Here is a 20234-nt window from a genome sequence, read left to right as displayed (position 1 = left end):
GCTTCAGCATCAGTACTTCGAATGAATATTCAGGGTTTATTTCCTTTAGGGTTGACTCTGCAGTCCAAGGGACTCTCAAGAATCTCCAAAAGCACAATTCAAAAGCATCAATTCTTCGGTGTTCAGCCTTCTTGACAGTCCAACTCTCACATCCATACGTGACTACTGGAAAAACCATAGCTTTGACTGTATGTACCTTTGTTGGCAAAGTGATGTCTCAGCTTTTTAACATGCAGTCGAGGTTTTTCATAAGCTTTCCTTCCAAGGAGAAGGGTCTTTTAATTTTATGGTTGCAGTCACTGTCCACGGTGATTTTGGATCCCAAGAAAATAAAATCTGTCACTATTTCCACATCTCCCCCTTCTATTTGCCATAAAGTGATGAGACTCGATGCCATGGTCTTCTTAGTCTTTGAATGTTGAGTTTCAAGCCAGCTTTTTCACTCTCCTCTTTCAAGTGCTATATGTTCCTTTGACATATGCTATATGTCAAGTGCTATAGTTCCTTTTCAACTACTGTCATTGGAGTGGCATTATCTGCATATTTGAGGTTGAAATTGATATTTATCCCAGCAACCCTGATTCTAACTTGTGATTCATCCAGCCTGGCATTTCACATAATGTATTCTGCATATAGGGGCTTCCCAGGTGGCACTAGTGGGAAACAACTTGCCTGCCAATGCAGGTAGATGTAAGAGACTCAGGTTTGATCCCTGGGTTGGGAAGATGCCCTGGAGTAAAAACTGGCAACCTACTCCAGTACTGCCTGGAGAATCCCATGGAGAGATAAGCCTGGTGGATTAAAGTGACAGGGTTGCACAGAGTCAGACACCACTGAAGTGACTCAACATGCGAACACACACTGTAAATGAGTAGGGTGACAATATATAGGGCTGCTGTTGTACTCCTTTCCCAATTTTGAACCAGTCAGTTGTTCCATGTCCAGTTCTAACTGTTGCTTCTTGATTTGAATACAGGTTTCTCAGGAGGCAGGTAAAGTGGCCTAGTACTCCCATCTCTTGAAGAAATTTTCGAAATTTGTTATGATCCACACAGTCCAAGACTTTCACTTAGTCAATGAAACAGAAGTTTTTCTGGAATTCCTTTGCTTTCTCTATGATCCAATGGATGTTGGCAATCTGATTTCTGGTTCCTCTGCCTCTTCGAAACGCAGCTTATACATTTGGAAGTTCTTGGTATATTTGGAAGTTCACATACTGCTAAAGCCTAGGTTGAAGAATTTTGAGCATTACCTTGCTAGCACGTGGAATGAGAACAAATGAATGGTCGTTTGAACACTGTTTGGCATTGCCTTTCTTTGGGACTGGAATGAAAACTGACCTTTTTGAGTCCTGCAGCTGAATTTTCAAAGTCTGCTGACACACTGAGTGTAGCTCTCAGGATTTTAAATAGCTAAGGAGGAATCCTGTCACCTCCACTAGCTTTGTTCATAGTAATTATTTCCTAAGGCCCACTTGACCTCACACTCCAACATGTCTGGTTCCAAGAGAGTGACCACATCATTGCGATTATCTGGATCATTAAGACCTTTTGTGTATAGTTCTGTGTATTCTTGCCATCTCTTCTTAATGTCTTCTGCTTCTTTTAGGTCCTTACTGTTTCTGTCCTTTACTGTGCCTGATCACTGAATAAAATGTTCACATGAGGGCCTCATGACACACAGTATTCGATGGAAAGGATTGTCTCTGTACTATGGAAGATAGAACATCATGAAAGTCTGGAAGAACTTCACCACGGAAGTTGCCACTGTTGCTACAGAAAAAGTCATGACAGCTATCAGGCATGAAATAATGAATTCTCACTGGAGATAAATTCTGCCCAGATGTTTTCCGTGACTTCAGAGGACTTAGGAGAGAGCCTATCAAAGGAATCATGAAAGAGACTATGAATATGGCATAAAAGGTGGGGTGTGGCGAAACGTTTTAAGATACGAATCTTGGAGAAATCAAGAGCTAACAGACACTACACCAAAGGAATTATGAGAAGATGACTTGATAGAGTTGAGCACTTCCAAACCAGTACTGTACAATATGAGGAAGAACACACAGAAGAAACAATTCCAAAAAGCAAATAACATTAGACAATCTTACTCAAACACTACCTTTAACTTCTTTTACAAGGACCCTTTTATTATAGGGCACTGAAACTAAAGCGAAGGGTGGAAGAAGGTTTGGTATTATATAGAATCATTTTTATACAGATGAAAAAGCAAAATACAGACAGAAATTATGATGTATTTGCATAAAATTACACTGAATATGCCTGTTTTCCTGCCTACTGTTCCACCTCCTCCACATCTGCCATCTCTGAAACAGCAAGACCAAACTCTCCTCTTCTGCAGTGTACTCAATGTAAAGATAATGAGGAAAAAGACTTTTATGATGATTCACTTCCACTTAAGGAACAGCAAATAGTCACCACGCCATACACTTAATAAATCTATCTGTTGTATATGTCTGTGTCTCCAACGGAAAATATCCCACATAGCTCAGTAGGTAGAGCATCTACCTGCAATGCGGGAGACCTGGGTTCAATTCCTGGATAGGGAAGTTCCCCTGGAGAAGGAAATCGCAACCCACTCCAGTATTCTTGCCTGGAGAATCCCATGGACAGAGGAGCCTGGCAGGCTACAGTTCACGGGATCTCAAGAGTCAGACACACCTGAGCACTATCTTTATCTTTTTATGGCAAGAACTGTATGAGTTCTTGTGCCATCATCATTCCTTAAGTGTTCAATTATGTTCTGTGTGCAAGACAAGCATAAGGTGAGTGATATGTTTTACACAGTGTTCTAGAACTTTGCTTTCAAAGAGTTACAATACTATATAGTATGACACACTATCTCTCATATAGCTGGAGAAACTATGTATCAGCATATCTTGTATCAGCTATATATGAGCTGAAACTACGTATTAGCGTGATTTTAAAAAATGTTTCCAACAGCATATTATAAATATGACAGTAATACTGTATGCTGTAAAAATTTTATTACAATTCATTCATTAGTGTAAAGGCAAGGCTACTGTGAAACAATTTTATCAGTTACACTAGGCTAATATAAAAGCAACTATATATTGCTGCCTTCTTCATCATCACCCATAAATCATAATTATAAATCAATATGAATTATTCACATTATCTTTTCATTTTTGACATCTAGTGTTAGCTATATATGTAAGACCTACTATGGTGTTTTGTATCATATAAGACAATACTGATATAGGTACTAATGGATGATTAACCTTGTAAACTGATGACAAACTTACAGTAATGATAAATGTAGTACACAAAACTAAATTTACTTTCCCCTTTTGATGATTTTAATAACATTTTATTTTCTCTAGATTATTTTATTATAAGAATATAGCATATACTACACATAAAACACAAAATACATGTTAACTGACTTAATATTATTTGGTAAAGTTTCCAGTCAACAATAAGGTATTAGTAGTTAACTTTTGGGAGTGTCAAAAGTTATATTGATGATTTTCAGCTACAGAGGCATTACAGTAACCAATACCCACGCTGTCCAAGGGTCAGCTGAACATGAAATGTGTTCTGTTGCAAAGATTCCCCAACATAGAAGTCTTACTTAAATATTTGAAAACTACACAAACTGACCTTTGAGAAACCATATCTAAGAATCTATATATGGAGATCTGATTCTAATAATCTCAGTAAGAAATACAATTACATTTTGCTTTATCTCATGACAACTGACTCCACCAGGAACCAAGTATATCTACTGACCCTAAAGAGTCATAGACTGCTTTGGGAATCAACATATTTCTAAATTAGGTTGTTATTACAATTATAAAAGACTTTTGGCCAGGTAGAGATTTGTAGGGCTTTCAAAAGAGGTCATGTAATAACTGGGTATGACTAGTTTGTAATAAGGAATAGAAGCTACAGCATATTATTTTTTCAGGCAAAAACATACTCTTGACCACTTTTTTCAATTTAAACAGTTTCAACTGAAATGACTTCTACCTCATTTCACCTTTAATTTACTTCACTTCACTGTAATGCAACATATTCAGTCATTCATTCAACAGAAGTTTAGTGGCTTTTCTCTACTAACTAGGTGTTTTTCTAGGATCTTGGGATCTAATGACTCCTTTCATCAGATATTGCAGAATTTTATCACAAATCATAATTTAAAAACTAACCTACTTCCACTCCCAAGGAATTAAATGACCTATTCAGTATTTAAGAAAAAAAAACCAAAAACCTGTTTAATAATATGCAAGCATTTAAATGCATTCTCAAGTATATACATAGCAGCAAAAGATTAATATCTTTCTAAAGAATTGAAGATAAAAATTTTTGTTATCTGCATCTGAATTATAATTTCATTGAATTCATTACAGTGAACAATGTGTGATTCACTCCCACTTACGCTTATTATGGACTGAGCTCATAAGTCTTACCACTCTGCATCATCAATGGCTTTTGCAAATACATAGTCTGTCCCTCCAAAACACAATACCACCTTTAAACAGAATTTCCACTTGTTCTTGCTTCATTAAATCTTGTCATACTTGGAGACAATTATCATTGTCAAATAGGTCTGGCACATCTTGTTCACTAATATCATCTCTGGAAATTTTGTATATTTGTTTGTGTGTTTATTTATTTATTCATTATTCTGAGTTCAAATTTTTATTTTTCAAATTGGTTATACAAGAAAATCTCAAGCACATGAGTAAGCATCCTATTTTTTTAATGACACTGTTTTAAGCCACCTAATTAAAAGTATTATATATTTAAAATTGAAACTTAATATATTTATTAAAATTTCTAATCATCACAATTATATTTATTTACTTTTATATAGCCCTAGGAGATATCTAATTCTGCTTTAAGTTAATATATTCTAATAACAATCAAAATAATATTAGAACAGAATTGTATTCAAACAGAATGCTGATTTTTAAAAGTCTTTGATTAGGTCAATAATCTCAAATATTCAGACAAAATGTTTAAGAATATGAAACATGCATTCTGAATAATTTCATTTGTTACACTGTATTCATTTTTGTTTTCCCCTCAGCCTGTTTTCATATATGAAGTGTTCTTTTAACTTAAATCTTGGATTCCTCTTTTTACTTACCTTAGAATAATATTTCTCAAACAATAGTTGTTCTATGTTAAAATCACCTGGTGAGCTTTTTTAAAAAAAATCCCTATGCCAAGGTCACATGCCTTACAAATTAATCAAATGTCTAGGGCATGCGTAAGGGAGCCTGGCATCATTATCCCAGTGAGACATTAATTTGCAGCTTAAATTTAGTTTGGGAACTACTGTCTTAAAATACTTAATAATCATTCCATCATGTGTTAGTCCTGGGAAGGTCCAAGACATATACCACTTTTAAATCTACAATCTGAATCACCTGTATTGCAGGCCACACATGGTAGAATAGTAGCTGGTGAGTAAATCTACTACTTGCACCTTAACTGTATGTTACCTGGCTTTAGCTTCTATTTCTAACATATAAACTCATGTATTAACAACAACAAAAAAATATGTTTTACTGAACAGCAGCCCCACAGAAATGTTTCAGAATCTAGGGTTTTTAAATTTTAAAAGTGAACTTGGTGCATAACCTTATATTTCATCATACCCCAATAAAATCTGGTGTAGCACTCTGTAGTTAAGAACATTAATACTTAACAGCAATGCATATATATATATATATATTCAAACTGTGAGAAATAAAAATTGACTGTAAATAGCCTCATGTTCTTGCCTGGAGAATCCCAGGGATGGGGGAGTCTGATGGGCTGCCATCTATGTGGTCGCACAGAGTCAGACACGACTGAAGTGACTTAGCAGCAGCAGCAGCCTTATGTTAGTTGAGGCCAAGTGGCCTTAGAGCCAAACCTGAGAGTTTGGATTATGAACTCAGAGCTTTTTGAGATTACAGAAATATAGGCAAGTGATTCTGAAATATTATGTCCACACGTTACAATTCAAGGTCTTCCGTATGTCCCATAAATTGTGACTACACAGTCTGAAAGCCAGTGACAGAACGTTTATCTAGAAAGCTGCACATGAAAACATTTTGATACTGCTGCTAAAGGTGAACACCTGATGAGAAAAACACATTGAACAGCCTATGCTTGAATATTTACTTTACTATGTATTTGTAGTACTAGTTTCAATTAAAAATAAATACTACTGCTACTATTAATAAAAAACCTAAACCCATCTTACTAAAAGAGTGGACTTATAAGAAAACCAATCTTTGTGGTTAGTGTTGAAGGTCAAAACAAAGGAACACCTATAAGAAAACAGAAAATAATACCAAAGGCAGAATGTTAAAACAGGAACTGATGCTGGCCTAAAGCTTGACATGAATTGAGTTCACTATAAATAAAGAAATAAAATTGTTAAAGTGTCTCAAAAATAAACATTTATGACCAGTGTAAAACTACTTGAGAGAATATTTAAGTCTTAAAATGGAAAATCATGCATGATTAACTCGTGAAAACTAGCAAAGAAAACGTGTATTTTGAATAGAAATCAGATTATCTCAAGTAGAGTGTTCCAAATGAAGTACTATACACACACACAGAAAATGGAAATGGGGCGGGGGAGGGCAGGGGGACACATGTCAGTGGCAGGGATCCATATGAAATAATTTGGGGAATTCCAGATTAAATTTAGGAAGTTTTTCATTGTTAGGATTTCTAATAACCTTAAATAAGATAATGTGCTTTGACAAGATCTAAGGTAGGTGTAATAGCCAGCCTTCTGACATTTCCTTGACCTCCAAACCCTTTTTTCTTTAAAATATTTAAGAGGACTAGCATTCCACAGAGTATGAAGCTGTTGGAGGTGCATTTATAAATTCAGGATTTTAGATGGTCTTCAAGAATGAATGTCAAGAATCAAGTCATACCTCATACCATTAATTTTCCAATCATTATCAGCCATCGGTCATTATTCAGTGCTACTATCTCCATGCAATGTAATAAAATTTCCAAAGATGATTCATTTTGGAATTAACAGCATGGATTATCACATAAATGAGAAAATACTATAACTTCTCTTATACTAAGTACCAAGTCAAAACAAAACTTAAAATAATCAGCGCATTCACCATTTACAAGTACAAGCAGGCAATTTGTATAAACAGTGAAATGCTATACCTCATCAAATTCTTCAGTCATTTTTCTGATGATTTCTGCATTCTGCATATTTCGAAACATCTCTATTCTCACAGTACCTGTGGAACAACAGATTCTATAGTTAATTTTTCCTATCCATGCTAAAAGTTAAATTTGACTACTATTTGAAAAGTTTTATATGAAAGTGATTGGATTTTTCTTTCTTCTGCAAACTTCTATTTTAAAGAAATCCCTTGTTTAAGAATTTAAAAATTCTTTAAATGTTAAAAAAAAACAAACACCTGAATAACCTATGAATTAGATAAGTCTAAGGTAAAATGTTGAGAGAAGTACTGAAGAAGGAAAAGACAAAGAAAACAATGAATTTACATAGTACAGAGAGCCCTAAAGATGACTTATGATAACCAGATATATGAGGCTTCTCTGGTGGCAGATGATGAAGAGTTGGCCCGCAAAGCAGGAGACCTGGGTTTGATCCCTGGATCAAGAAGATCCCAGCTGGCTGCCTTAGTCCAAAAAACATCCAAGTATAGAGAATGTTAAATCCCTTCAAGGTACCCCTCTGTTTTTTTTTAAATCATTAGAATATTCTCCTATTATTTAAAACGAACTGTTCTTTAATTTAACTATACTTTCAGTCAAACCTGTTTTCTTTGAAGATGCCAGGAACTTCTACATAACGAAAAAGCTGTAACCCCTTTTTCATCTCATTCCTTCATACTTCTACCTTACTTTACTTTTATCTCAAATATGGCTATGTAAATATCACTCTTAGAAGAATGAGTGGTTTATACTGAAAATCTATGTTAAAAATAACAATTTAAAGAAAATTGAAACGAGGTTCAAAATCTACTTAGATACAAAGAATTCTGACATAATAATTAAAGGAGGTTCTGTTTTAGTTGGATAAATGTGTTGGCCACTAAGCTGTGTCTGGCTCTTGCTACCCCATGGACTGTAGCCCACCAGGCTTCTCTGCCCATGGGATTTCTCAGGCAAGAATACTGGGGTCGGTTGCCATTTTCTGATCCAGGAGATCTTCCTGACCCAGGGATCAAACAGAATCTCCCGCATTGGCAGGAGTGGATTCCTTACTACTGAGCCACCTGGGAAGCTCAATAATTAAATGAGGTTCAGTTTCAACTGCATAAATGTAAAATATTCAAGTTAAAAATCACACGAATAATACTCAATAAACAGTAGGAAAATAATTAAGTTATAACTTCTGACAGGCTCCTTGCAAGTGATTAATATCAGCTCTAACTGAAGTCACAATTAGGAATGGAGGCAGGAAGAGTCTCTTGAGATGTACTGTATGAAACAGCATGGAGCAATGAATAGCCATAAAGTCAAAGCATGATCTAGAATCAGAGTCCTAAAAAAACTACAGAGGCATATCTAGCTCTTATTTAACTTAATTTTTACTAATCTTAAAATGAGAAAAATTATATTTACCCTATCTTTAAATCAGAACCATTTTACAGCACATTTTATTTAATGATACATAGCTCTCCTTAATTTTCAATAGGTATTCCAAATATTCAACTGTAGAGATAACAGGTTGGAAGGAGAATAAAAAGGAAAAATGTTTTTAAATAGTTCTTCCTCTTGAAAGTTCTTTAAAACTTCCAATAGTTTTTGGAAATATGCAATTTCCACAAAAAAATAAGAAAATTTATACTGTGATTTAAAATTTTATGAGAAAAACAGTAATGCAGAGAGTATTCAACAGTGTTGAAAATAGGCTGTTTATGTACTATAGAACAGTCTGTATTTTCAGAAGATTTTAAAATCAAATAAACAAGAAATGTGCTAAATTGATAAGTGAGATCAAATAAAAACAACTTTGTTAGATATTCTTAAAAATCACTCAATTAAATAAAATTGTTTATATTTAACTTTGCATGGGTCATGAAATATTGCATCAATCAGAAATACATTTCCATAGACAAAAGGCAAGTCATTTCAGGAGTTAATTTATGGTACTCTTGATAAGTGGAAGGACTTATGCTAAAGCTAAAGCTTTAATACTTTGGTCACCTGATGCGAAGAGCTGACTAACTGGAAAAGACCCTGATGCTGGGAAAGATTGAGGGCAGGAAAAGAAGGGAGCGACAGAGGATGAGATGGCTGGATGGCATCACCGACTCAATGGACATGAATTTGAGCAAACTCAAGGAGGTAGTGAAGAACAGAGAAGTCTGGCGTACTGCAATTCATGGAGTCACAAAGAGTGGGATATGACTTAGCAACTGAACAACAACAACATTTGATAAGTAAAATTACATTCATCTGTACTTACAAAGCAAAAGAAATAAAATTAGATGTCAAAATTATTAAACATGAGAACAACTGTTCTTAGGGGGGTGGAAATATTTTAGATCTTGAACAGAGTGTCATCATAAGGCCGTATGCATTTGTCAAAAGCTATCTATCTATATACTCTGGTGACTTTTAATGCACAGGAATTAGATCTTGGTAAAGTTGATTCTTTAAAAATTTAAGGAAAAGGACAAAGCTAATCCTACTTCTTCAGTAATGAGTTGCACATAACACTGTTAAAATATTTCCAATGTAAATAATGCTCAACTACCCAATTTCCATAATTGACAAGGCAGTTATCACATAGAGTGGAGTTTTAAATATACTTTCAATAAAATAGGTATGTTAGTTCATAAAGGGAGGACTATTTCATGGCATCAGTTAATGTGGTGAAAGGAAAGGCAACAAAACAGCAACCAGTATTAAAGGCAATATAAAAAACTTTAAAGATGACTATAATATACAAAAAACAATTACTAACAAAATAAAATCAGATGTCTAAAAGTCATACTTTTTAAAATGAACAGAAGCTTTGCACTAATAATTTTTAAGAAAGAAATTCCTTTTGCTGTCATAATGACTGTGCCAAAGATTACCTTATTTACTTATTTTCCTCCTATTCATTCTTCTCCAACTGAGTTCCACAATCCTACTGAAACTGCTTCCTCACACCAGTTATCTCTGAACTGCCACATCAAACAATTTTAGTAATAATCTATATCTATTCTATTTAAAGCATTTGTTTATTTCATTGGTTCCTATAACACTATATATTTGTACTATATTTTCTGTTGATTTGTGTTGATTTCTTTCACTTACTTTTAGGCATTTAACATGAGTAAATACAGGTATTTTCTAAAGCTCCATTCAAGCATTCTTTGTCCATTTTTAAATTTTCTAGCCTGGAAACGGCCCACATCTAGCTCACCCAATACAAAAAAGTATAGCAGGGACCACTATTTACTGATCTTTTAATTTCTCCATGAGCCTTGAAAACTTTCTGACATCTTAAGTTCCTCTGTCCCATTAAGTTTTCTTTGATAATAACAATGAAGAATATTGCCCTAATTAAAGACTTTTTCAAAATACATTAAAAAGCTAACCTCAGTTCATTTTTGGATTCTTGGTTCTTAAATATGAATATTCCTAATAGACTGTCCTAAGATTATGGAGAGTAAAAGTAAATGAATCTGAAACAATTCAGATTTATGGAAACAAAACTATACGAAAATATAGAATATAAAAGAGTAAAGATCATCTTCCAAGCCCTTAAATACTAACAAGTTACCTATGAGAATCCTAAAAGAATAAGCCACCAATATACATATTTTATGAAAGGTTGTTTCAGCAGGCTCTCCAGACAGGATTGTAGTTTTAATAAAGAAAAAGGAAGAACTTTAAAAATTGTCATTTTAAACTATGAATAATTTAGAAACAGAAGTAACATCAGAAATCTACCTGCAAATTCATGATCATTTAAACTATGTCAAACTCTGATGACAGCAAAAACTGATATAATTCCTGTGGGATGTGATTTGAAAATGTCTATAAAAATTACAAATTTATATTCCTTTTTGCCTTGACATTGTACTTGTTGCAAAGTATTCATAAAATCACGTGTGCAAAATAATGAACACACAAGGTTATGCCGTGAAGCACAGTTTGCAACAATGAAAAAGGTAAACACCCCATTTCTCTGTAAATAATAATCTAAGTAAAAATGGTGATGATAATGACAATGGTGGCAGGCAACATTTGGTTGCTCACTACCAACTAGGCAATGTACTAAAAAGTGCTTAAATTTCACAGCAACCTTATTCAGAATACAATTTTTCTCCCATTTACAGATGAGAAACTTGAGACACTTAAGAGATTTAGCAACTTGTAAAGGGCTTTTCCAGCAGCAGATCCATGGCCTATATGTAGGCAGACTGGCAATAGATCCATGGAAACCACTATTATTAAATGGTTCTCAAAGTCATCGGAAGCCATGGATATAAAACAAAGTTATCTATGACTGATATAAAAAGATGTGTAGGATATATTCATACATGAAGAGGGGAGGTATAGGTTCTAGTTCAAGATGGCAACATAGGAAGATCCTGAACTCACCTTCTCCCACGGAGAGAGTCAACAATTACATATGCAAAGACTTCCTCTTTAAAAAAACCTAAAGGTTGGCTGAATGATGATTATATATCTGGCAAATGAGAAGAAAATCACATCAAAGCAGCAAGACGGGCTGGCACAAAATATCATCAAATGTGGCACAAGATAAAACCAATCTACACTGCAATGAACTACAACTTGTAGGGAACTCAAAACCAGAGCTTCTCCCTGAGGAGTGAAGGGCTCAAACCCCACAACAGGCATGCCAAATTTTAAGATATGCACTTGAGAGATGAGCCCCATCTCTTTTGTGTTTAACACCTGAGATTTTACAAATGGAACTGGCCTCCCAAAAAATCTACTTTTGAAAATCAACAGGGATCGCATCTTGAGACCCATAAAACAGCATCAATCTAGTAGAAAGTTCCAAAAAGGGCTGAACAACTTGAACTCTTCCATGCAGGGCTCAGCTCAGAGGTAGGTTAAGGCAACTAAAACTTAAAGCAAATAAGGATCACAAGCTTACATTAAAACCATGGCCTAAGAGGCAGGCACCTAATTTAACACATGCACATCTATGAGCCTGCTGGAACACTCTCTGGGGACAGAGAGTAGCAGGCACCATTTTTATACTTTCCCTTTGCCATGCTCTGGAGCACCAATATCTCCTATAAGGGGGCCTACATGTGCCTGATATCCTAATTTTTGTGGCTGCTGCAGAGAGTATAATTCTTGATCACCTGGCTCTGGAGGTCAGGGGAGTTTGCATTCCTGATCACACGGAACTGTAATAATCAGTGTTACCAGAATGGAGCTCTTATCCACCTGGCGCCCTGATTTGTGTGACTGCTGCCAGGGGGACACCTTTGTTTCACTTGACTTTGGAGGCCAGTTCCATTTGTAAAATCTCACGTGTTAATCACAAAAAACCAGGGCACCAGATACATGTAAAAGTGCTTAAAATTGTAGATCTTGCAACACCTAAACCAATGAAGACAGAGTTCTAAATCAGCTACCACTTCCAGGGAATAGGAAGAGGCAACAGATCCAAGAGTTCAATCTTTCTGTGAAAGAGACCTATTACCTAGTCATTGCGATTGTGACCGGAGGGGCAGGGTTCTCCTTAAACAAATATCTAGGGACTGAGCATTCCTTTTTCAATGATTTCAGAGAGTGGGCACTATATTCACCCTCATTCTCTGAAGTGTTCCAGAGCACTAGAGTCTACTGGTACGAACTTTTACATGTATCTGGTGCCCTGGATTTTTGTGTTTAACACATGAGATTTTGCAAATGGAACTCATGGCTATCTGATCACCTTGTTCTGGTAGAAGAGGCTGGGATACATAGGTGATGGACTGTGGCAATTAGAGGGATGATTCTGTGCAGGTTAACACACATAGACCACTGCACAAATAGCTCCCTGAAACACATTTCCAGTTTATGAAAGAGGTACTTTACTTCTCTTGGACCTTTGGATCGACAAAAAGGCTTCAGGTTTGACACACATGTAGCAGCATATATGGAGCAGCTCTCAAGGAATACAGACTGTGGATGTCATTTTGGTGCTCTCTTTGGCCTTGTTCCAATTTACCATTATCTTCTACAAAGAAGTTATACACTCATCTGAAGCCCTGATTTTTGTGATTGCTCTCCAAGATATACTTTCAGATTGCCTGGTTCTGGTAACCAGTGGGTCTTATGCTTGCAGGCTTTTAGGACTGCATATATTATATCTACATATTTTTAAAAGCTGTTAGGTGATGGCCTGGCTTCTAGTCACACTGAATCGAGGGGTGAAATCTTCCACTTTGAGCCAGTGACAGGCATTGGCACATCCTCAACTACTAAGAGCTATTAAAAATATATTAGGCTGCTTGGACAACAAACAGAGGTTTGACAGATGACAAACAGTTAGGGCAAGTCTGAACAAAAAGGTTCATCTCCTACACGAGATTACTCCCTCAAGACTAGAAGGGGTGGTTGTTTCACCCACTGTATAGCAACCAACACAGAGTCGAGCAAAAGGAAGAAGCAGAGGAGTATGTTCCAAATGAAAGAACTACAATTTACCTTATAAAGTAAAACTCATAAAGGTATTCACTGAAATGGGGAGAATAATGGATAAATACAGTGAGAACTTCAGCAAGAGATAGAAAACATGAAAAGGTAACCAATACAACCACAGAGATGAAGACAGCAACAGAATTGATAAGTACACTAGATTGGTTTAAGAGAAGACAAATTAAATTGAAGAAAGATCAATCAACTCGAACTTAAACAATGCACTGGAACTTAATCACAGCAGCAAAAACAAAAAACAATGAAAACAGCTTAAGTGACTTATGTTCAGTTCCGTTGAGTCACTCAGCCGTGTCCGACTATTTGCGACCCCATGAACTGCACCACATCAGGCCTCCCTATCCATCAGCAACTCCCGGAGTCCACCCAAACCCATGTCCATTGAGTCGGTGATGCCATCCAACCATCTCATCCTCTGTCGTCCCCTTCTCCTCCTACTCTCAATCTTTCCCAGCATCAAGGTCTTTTCAAATGAGTCAGCTCTTCACATCAGGTGGCCAAAGTATTGGAGTTTCAGCTTCAACATCAGTTCTTCCAATGAACACCCAGGACTCATCTCCTTTAGGATGGACTGGTTGAATCTCCTTGCAGTCCAAGGGACTCTAAAAGGTCTTCTCCAACACCACAATTCAAAAGCATCAATTCTTCAGTGCTCAGCTTTCTTTATAGTCCAACTTTCACATCCATACATGACCACTGGAAAAACCATAGCCTTGATTAGACAGACCTTTGTTGACAAAGTAACGTCTCTGCTTTTTAATACACTGTCTAGGTTGGTCATAACTTTCCTTCCAAGGAGTAAGCGTCTTTAAATTTCATGGCTGCAGTCACCATCTGCAGTGATTTTGGAGCCCAGAAAAATAAAGTTAGCCACTGTTTCCACTGTTTGCCCATCTATTTCCATGAAGTGATGGGACAGGATGCCATGATCTTAGTTTTCTGAATGTTGAGCTTTAAGCCAACTTTTGCACTCTCTTCTTTAACTTTCATCAAGAGGCTCTTAGTTCTTCGCTTTCTGCCGTAAGGGTGGTGTCATCTGCATATCTGAGGTTATTGATATTTCTCCTGGCAACCTTGATTATGGGATGGTACCAAATATCCTAACATTCATATTTTAGGTCTCCCAGGAGAAGAGGGCAAGAAAGGAGCAAAAATCAGACACTCAAGTCCTAGAAGTCCACAGAATACCAAATAAGATGAATTGAAAACGGCTCAAAGGAAGGCACATTATAAAATGTTAAAAGTTAAAGACAAAAGAATAATGCTAAAAACAACAGGAGAAAAGCAACTGGCTATACACAAAGACCTCCCATGAGACTTTGAACACACTTTTCAGTAAAAACTGTACAGGCAAGAAGGGAATGCATGATATATTCAAATTGGTAGGAAAAAAAAGAAAGAAAACAAACTTCGAACCAAGCAAACTCCACCTGGAAGAGTTCTCATTCAGAATTGAAGATGAGGAAATTTTCCAGGTAAGCTAAAGCTAAAGGAATCTATACCATTAAACCAGTCTACAAGAAATGTTTAATGGACATCTTAAAGATTAAAGGAAACAACACTAGTTAGTTATCAGAACACATATGAAATAATAAATCTGACTGAAAAGTAAATATATAGTATAATTCGTTAAGAAATACATAAGCTTTTCAAATGTTAAATATAACATCAAAAATATAAAACCAGTGTGGGGACACAGTAGACATGTTGAGCCTTAAAATGGGATGAAATGTAAGTTATTATCAACTTAAAATGCTCTTATAAATCTCATGGTAATCCAAAGCAAAAACCTACACTATAAATACACAGAAAATAAAGAAATACACACCTACCACTAGAGAAAGTTATCAAACTACAAAGGAGAGGCAGAGAAGAAGGAGGAAACAGAGAACAACTACAAGAGCAGCTAGGAAACAAAAAAAAGGCAATGAGCAAAAGTCTATCAGTAACTACTTTCAATGTAAGTGGACTAAATTCTCCAACCAAAAGACATAGAGTAGGTGAGTAAATGAAAAAGCAAGTTCCTTCCATGTGCTGCCAACATAAGACACACTAGATGTTAAGACACACAGACTGAAGTAAAGGTACTGAAACACTATACCATGTAAATAAAATCTAAAATAAAGCTGGGATAGATATTCACACATCACACAAAACAGACTTAAGTAGGAGACAATTAATGGAGACAATTAAGTAGGAGACAATATAATAAAAAAATAATTTAATGTGTAAAATAATGGTAAAGGGGTCATCCAACAACAAATATAACACCTGAAAATATTTATGCATGAAAGAATTAAAGCAACTAATAAAAGAAACAAAGTGAGAAAGAGAAAGCGATGTATAATAGAAGACTTTCATAACTTAAGAAGAAAATAATTGCCTTAAATGAAGAATTTGAACACACGGACTTAACAGATATACATGCAACATTCCATCCAAAATTAACATTTATTTAGTGCACAGGGAACATATTCTTAGATCGTATGTTAGGCCATAAAACAAGTTCTAATAAATTCAAGATGACTAATGTTGTCTGGAAAGTTGGCAGAGTAGATGGGCTTCCCTGTTGGCTCAGATGGTAAAGAATCCACCTGAAATGCAGGAGACCTGGGTTGGGAAGATCCCCTGGAGTAGGGCATGGCAACCCTCTCCAGTATTCTTGCCTGGAGAATCCCCATGGACAGAGGAGCCTGGCTGACTATAGTCCATGGGGTCACAAAGAGTTGTACACGACTGAGCGACTAAGTACATAGCACAATGTTGTCTGGAAAGTTGGCATAGTAGATGGACATGACCTCACCCTCTCTGACAAAAACACTATAATCACAACTAAATCCTGAATAACCATGGTGGAGGGGGTGGGCATGCTGGAAGCTACCAAAAAACATACCTTAGATTCAAATAAAAAGAAGAAATGACAATGACACAGTAGGAGGGGTGGAGTTACAACAAAATAAAATCCCATACTTGCCAGATTGATGAGCCACAAACTGGCAAATAATGATACCCACAGAAGTTTTCCCATGGTAGTGAAAGGCCTGGGCCCAGGTCAAACTTCCAAGGTTTGGGGCCTGGCAACAAGGGGAAGGGCCCCTGCAGAATCTGGCCTTGAAGGTCAGTGGGGTTAGATCACAGAAATTTCACAGGAATGTAGAAAACAAACTCCACTCTTGGAGAGTGCACACAAGGTCCCACACACAATGGCACATAGGGAAAAAAAGCAGTGACCACATAAGAGTCTGGGCTGGACCTACCTTTTAGAACTAGATGGTCTTATGCAGAGGTGGCATGGTGGGGTGGCTGTTGCTGAGTGCAGGGATAAACACACTGGCAGTTGTGGTGAATTTTCAATGTATGAGCCCTCCTGGAAACCATCATTTCCTCCCCAAGACCCAGCCTAACCCAACAGCCTGTAGGTTCCAGTGCTGGAAGGCCTCAGGCCACACAGCCAGCAGAGCCCCACCCAACAAAAGACAGGCTGCTTAGGCAGCGCAGTGCTGCCCACGAGAAGAACAAGACCCAGCCCCATCCACCAGTGAGAGCAGGAGTGCACTCTCCCACAAAGAAGCCTGCACAAGCCTCTCAGACAGCCTCCTCCAGCAGAAAGGGAGAAAACCGAGAGGGAAAGAAACTACAGTCCTGCAGCCTGTGAAACAGAAACTGTAATCAAATAACGTAAGACAAAACGAGATGGAAGAGGAATATACTGCCGACTAAGAACATGACAAAATCTCAGAAAAGTAATGAAGTGAAGTCCAAATAGGCAATCTACTGGAGAAAGAATACAGAGTAAAGAGAGTGAAGAAGATGCAAGATTTCAGGGGGGGAGAAAAAAATGGAGGCAAAGATTAACAAAATGCAAGAAATGTTTAACAAAAACCTGATAGAACTACAGAGCAAAAAGAGAGGAACAATACAATAAATGAATAGAACTACAGAGCAAAAAGAGAGGAACAATACAATAAATGAAATAAAAAAGACAACAGAAGAAATCAATAGCAGAATAATTGAGTCAGAAGAACAGATAAATAAGCTGCAAGAAAAGGATGGTGGAAATCACATCTGCAGAACAGAATAAATAAAAAAAAAAAGAATGAAAACAGCCTCAGAACCTCTGGGACAACATTAAATGCACTAATTTTCATTACAGGAGTCCCAGAAGAAGAGAGAGTGAGGACCTAAGAGAATATTTGAAGAGATCCATGAAAACTTCCTTAACATGGGAACATAAACAGCCATCTGAGTTCAGGAAGTGCAGCAGGTTCCAGGCAGGATAAACCCAAAAAGGAATATACTGAGACACAGTAATCAAACAGACAAAAATTAAAGACAGAAAAAAATATTTTTTAAAAAACATAAGCAAAGCAAGAAGCAACATATAAGGGATATCCCTCCCATAAGGGTATCAGCTGATTTCTTAGTAGAAACTCTGCAGGCAAGAAGGGAGTGGAATGATACATTTAAAGTGATGAATAGGTAAAACCTACAACCAAGAATTTCCCATCTTGCAAGGCTCTCATTCAGATTCAACAAAAAATAAAAATAAAAAACTTTACAGACAAGCAAAAACTAAGAGAATTCAGCATCATGAAACCACCTCTGCAACAAAAGTGATGGGAACTTTCCTAAGTGAAAAATAAAAGACCACTACTAGAAACAAGACCACTACTATGAATGGAAAAATTCACTGGTAAAGCCAAATATAAAATAAAGGTAGGAATTCATCTGTATACACATAGGATATCAAAACCAGCAACTGTGAGAAGAGGAGAGCAACAAATGCAGAAACGCAACTGAATTTAAAAAGCAGCAACTTAGAATATTCTTCTTATAGACTGCTATATCAAATCCTCACAGGAACTTCCCTGGTGGTCCAGTGTTTAAGACAACATGAACCCAAAGCAGGGGACACGGATTTGATTCCTGGTCATGGAGCTAGGATCCCCACATGTTGAGCAGCAGGGCAAAAACAAAAATATCCCCCATTCCATCCTTGGGCCTTCCCCAAGAAGTCCAGTAATTAGGACTCTGCCTTCCAATGCATGGGATGCATGTTGGATCTCTGATCAAGGAGCTAAGATCATACACTTCTCATGGCCAAAAAAAAAATCAAAACGTAAAACAGAAAGAATGCTATGCAAAATTCAATAAAAATTTTAAAAATGCTACAAATAAGAAAAACCTAAAACAAACCCTCACAATAATGACAAATAGAAACTCTACAATATATAAACACACACACACACACACACACATGCAGATATCCAAACACAACACTAAAGTTAACCATCAAATAAGAAGAGAACAAAACAAGAAGGGAAAAAAAAAGACCTACAAAAACAAATCCAAAACAATCAACAAAATGGCAATAGTAACATACATTGAGATAACTACCTTAAATGTAAATGGATTAAATGCTTCAACAAAAAGACAGAGACTGGATGAATAGATAAAAAATCAAATCTTGTACATATACTGTCTACAAAAGACACACTTCAAATCTAGGGACATATACAGTCTGAAAGTGAGGGATGGAAAAAAGTATTTCATGCAAACGGAAATCAAAAGAAAGCTGGAATAGCAACACTCATATCAGACAAAGCACATCTTAAAGTAAAGACTATTACAAGAGACAAACACTACATAATGATCAGGGATAAGCTCAACAAGAACACATCACAACTACAGATACACACGCATCCAGCACAAGGACACCCCAACATATAACACAGCCATTAGGAGCCATGAAAGGAAAAACTGGCATCAAAAACCTCAATTACAGTGGGTTAGGACCCCACTTTCATCAATGCACAGATCATCCAGACAGAAGATCAATAAGGAAACACAGGCCTTAAATGACATGTTAGACCAGACTGTCTTCACTGATATTTATGGAGCATACAATACAAAAGCCACAGAAAAACAGTCTTCTCAAGTGCTCATGGAATATTTTCTAGGACTCATCACATGCTGGGCCACAAAATGATCCTTGGTAAATTTAAGAAAATTGACATTATATCCAGTATTTTTTCTGACCACAATGCTCATGAGATTAGAAATCAAGGATAACAAAAACTATAAAAAACACAAACACATGGAGGCAAAATATGCTACTAAACATGGATCCTAGGTGGCGCTAGTGCTAAAGAATCCGCCCGCCAATGAAGGAGACACAAGAGACATGGGTTCAATCCCAGGGTCAGGAAGAGTCCCTGAAGTAAGAAATGGCAAACCACTCAACTATTCTTGCCTGGAAAATATCCTGGGCAGAGTAGTCTATTGGGTTTCAGTTCATGGGGTTGAAAAGAGTTGGACATGACTGTGCAACTGAACACAGCATAATAATCATGAAGCTGTGAAAAATCAAAAAAAGAAGTCAAAAAATATCTAGAGGACAAATGATGAAAACACAAATATCTAAAACCTATGGGGCACCATAAAAGCTGTTCTAAGAGGGAAAACAACCTTACCACAAGAAATATGAAAACCACAAATAAACATCCTAATGTTACACCTGAAGCAACTAGAGAAAGAAAAAAAATGTTAGTAGAAGGAAAG

The 20234-nt window shown here is 36.5% G+C and overlaps 1 protein-coding gene across 5 annotated transcripts in view; it reads right to left on the bottom strand.

Annotated features, from left to right (window-relative positions):
• STAG1 (STAG1 cohesin complex component) overlaps positions 1-20234 on the bottom strand; it is a 505242-nt gene that overhangs the window by 215279 nt on the left and 269729 nt on the right. For all 5 annotated transcript variants that reach the window (XM_070466701.1, XM_070466702.1, XM_070466703.1 and 2 more), the window contains one exon: positions 7182-7258. In XM_070466701.1, the coding sequence (XP_070322802.1) occupies positions 7182-7258 (77 nt within the window). The remainder of the gene's footprint in view (positions 1-7181; positions 7259-20234) is intronic.

The sequence above is a fragment of the Odocoileus virginianus genome, chromosome 4 (genome assembly GCF_023699985.2).
Source record: "Odocoileus virginianus isolate 20LAN1187 ecotype Illinois chromosome 4, Ovbor_1.2, whole genome shotgun sequence".
NCBI lineage: Eukaryota > Metazoa > Chordata > Mammalia > Artiodactyla > Cervidae > Odocoileus > Odocoileus virginianus.
This window is presented reverse-complemented; position numbering and strand designations above follow the sequence as displayed.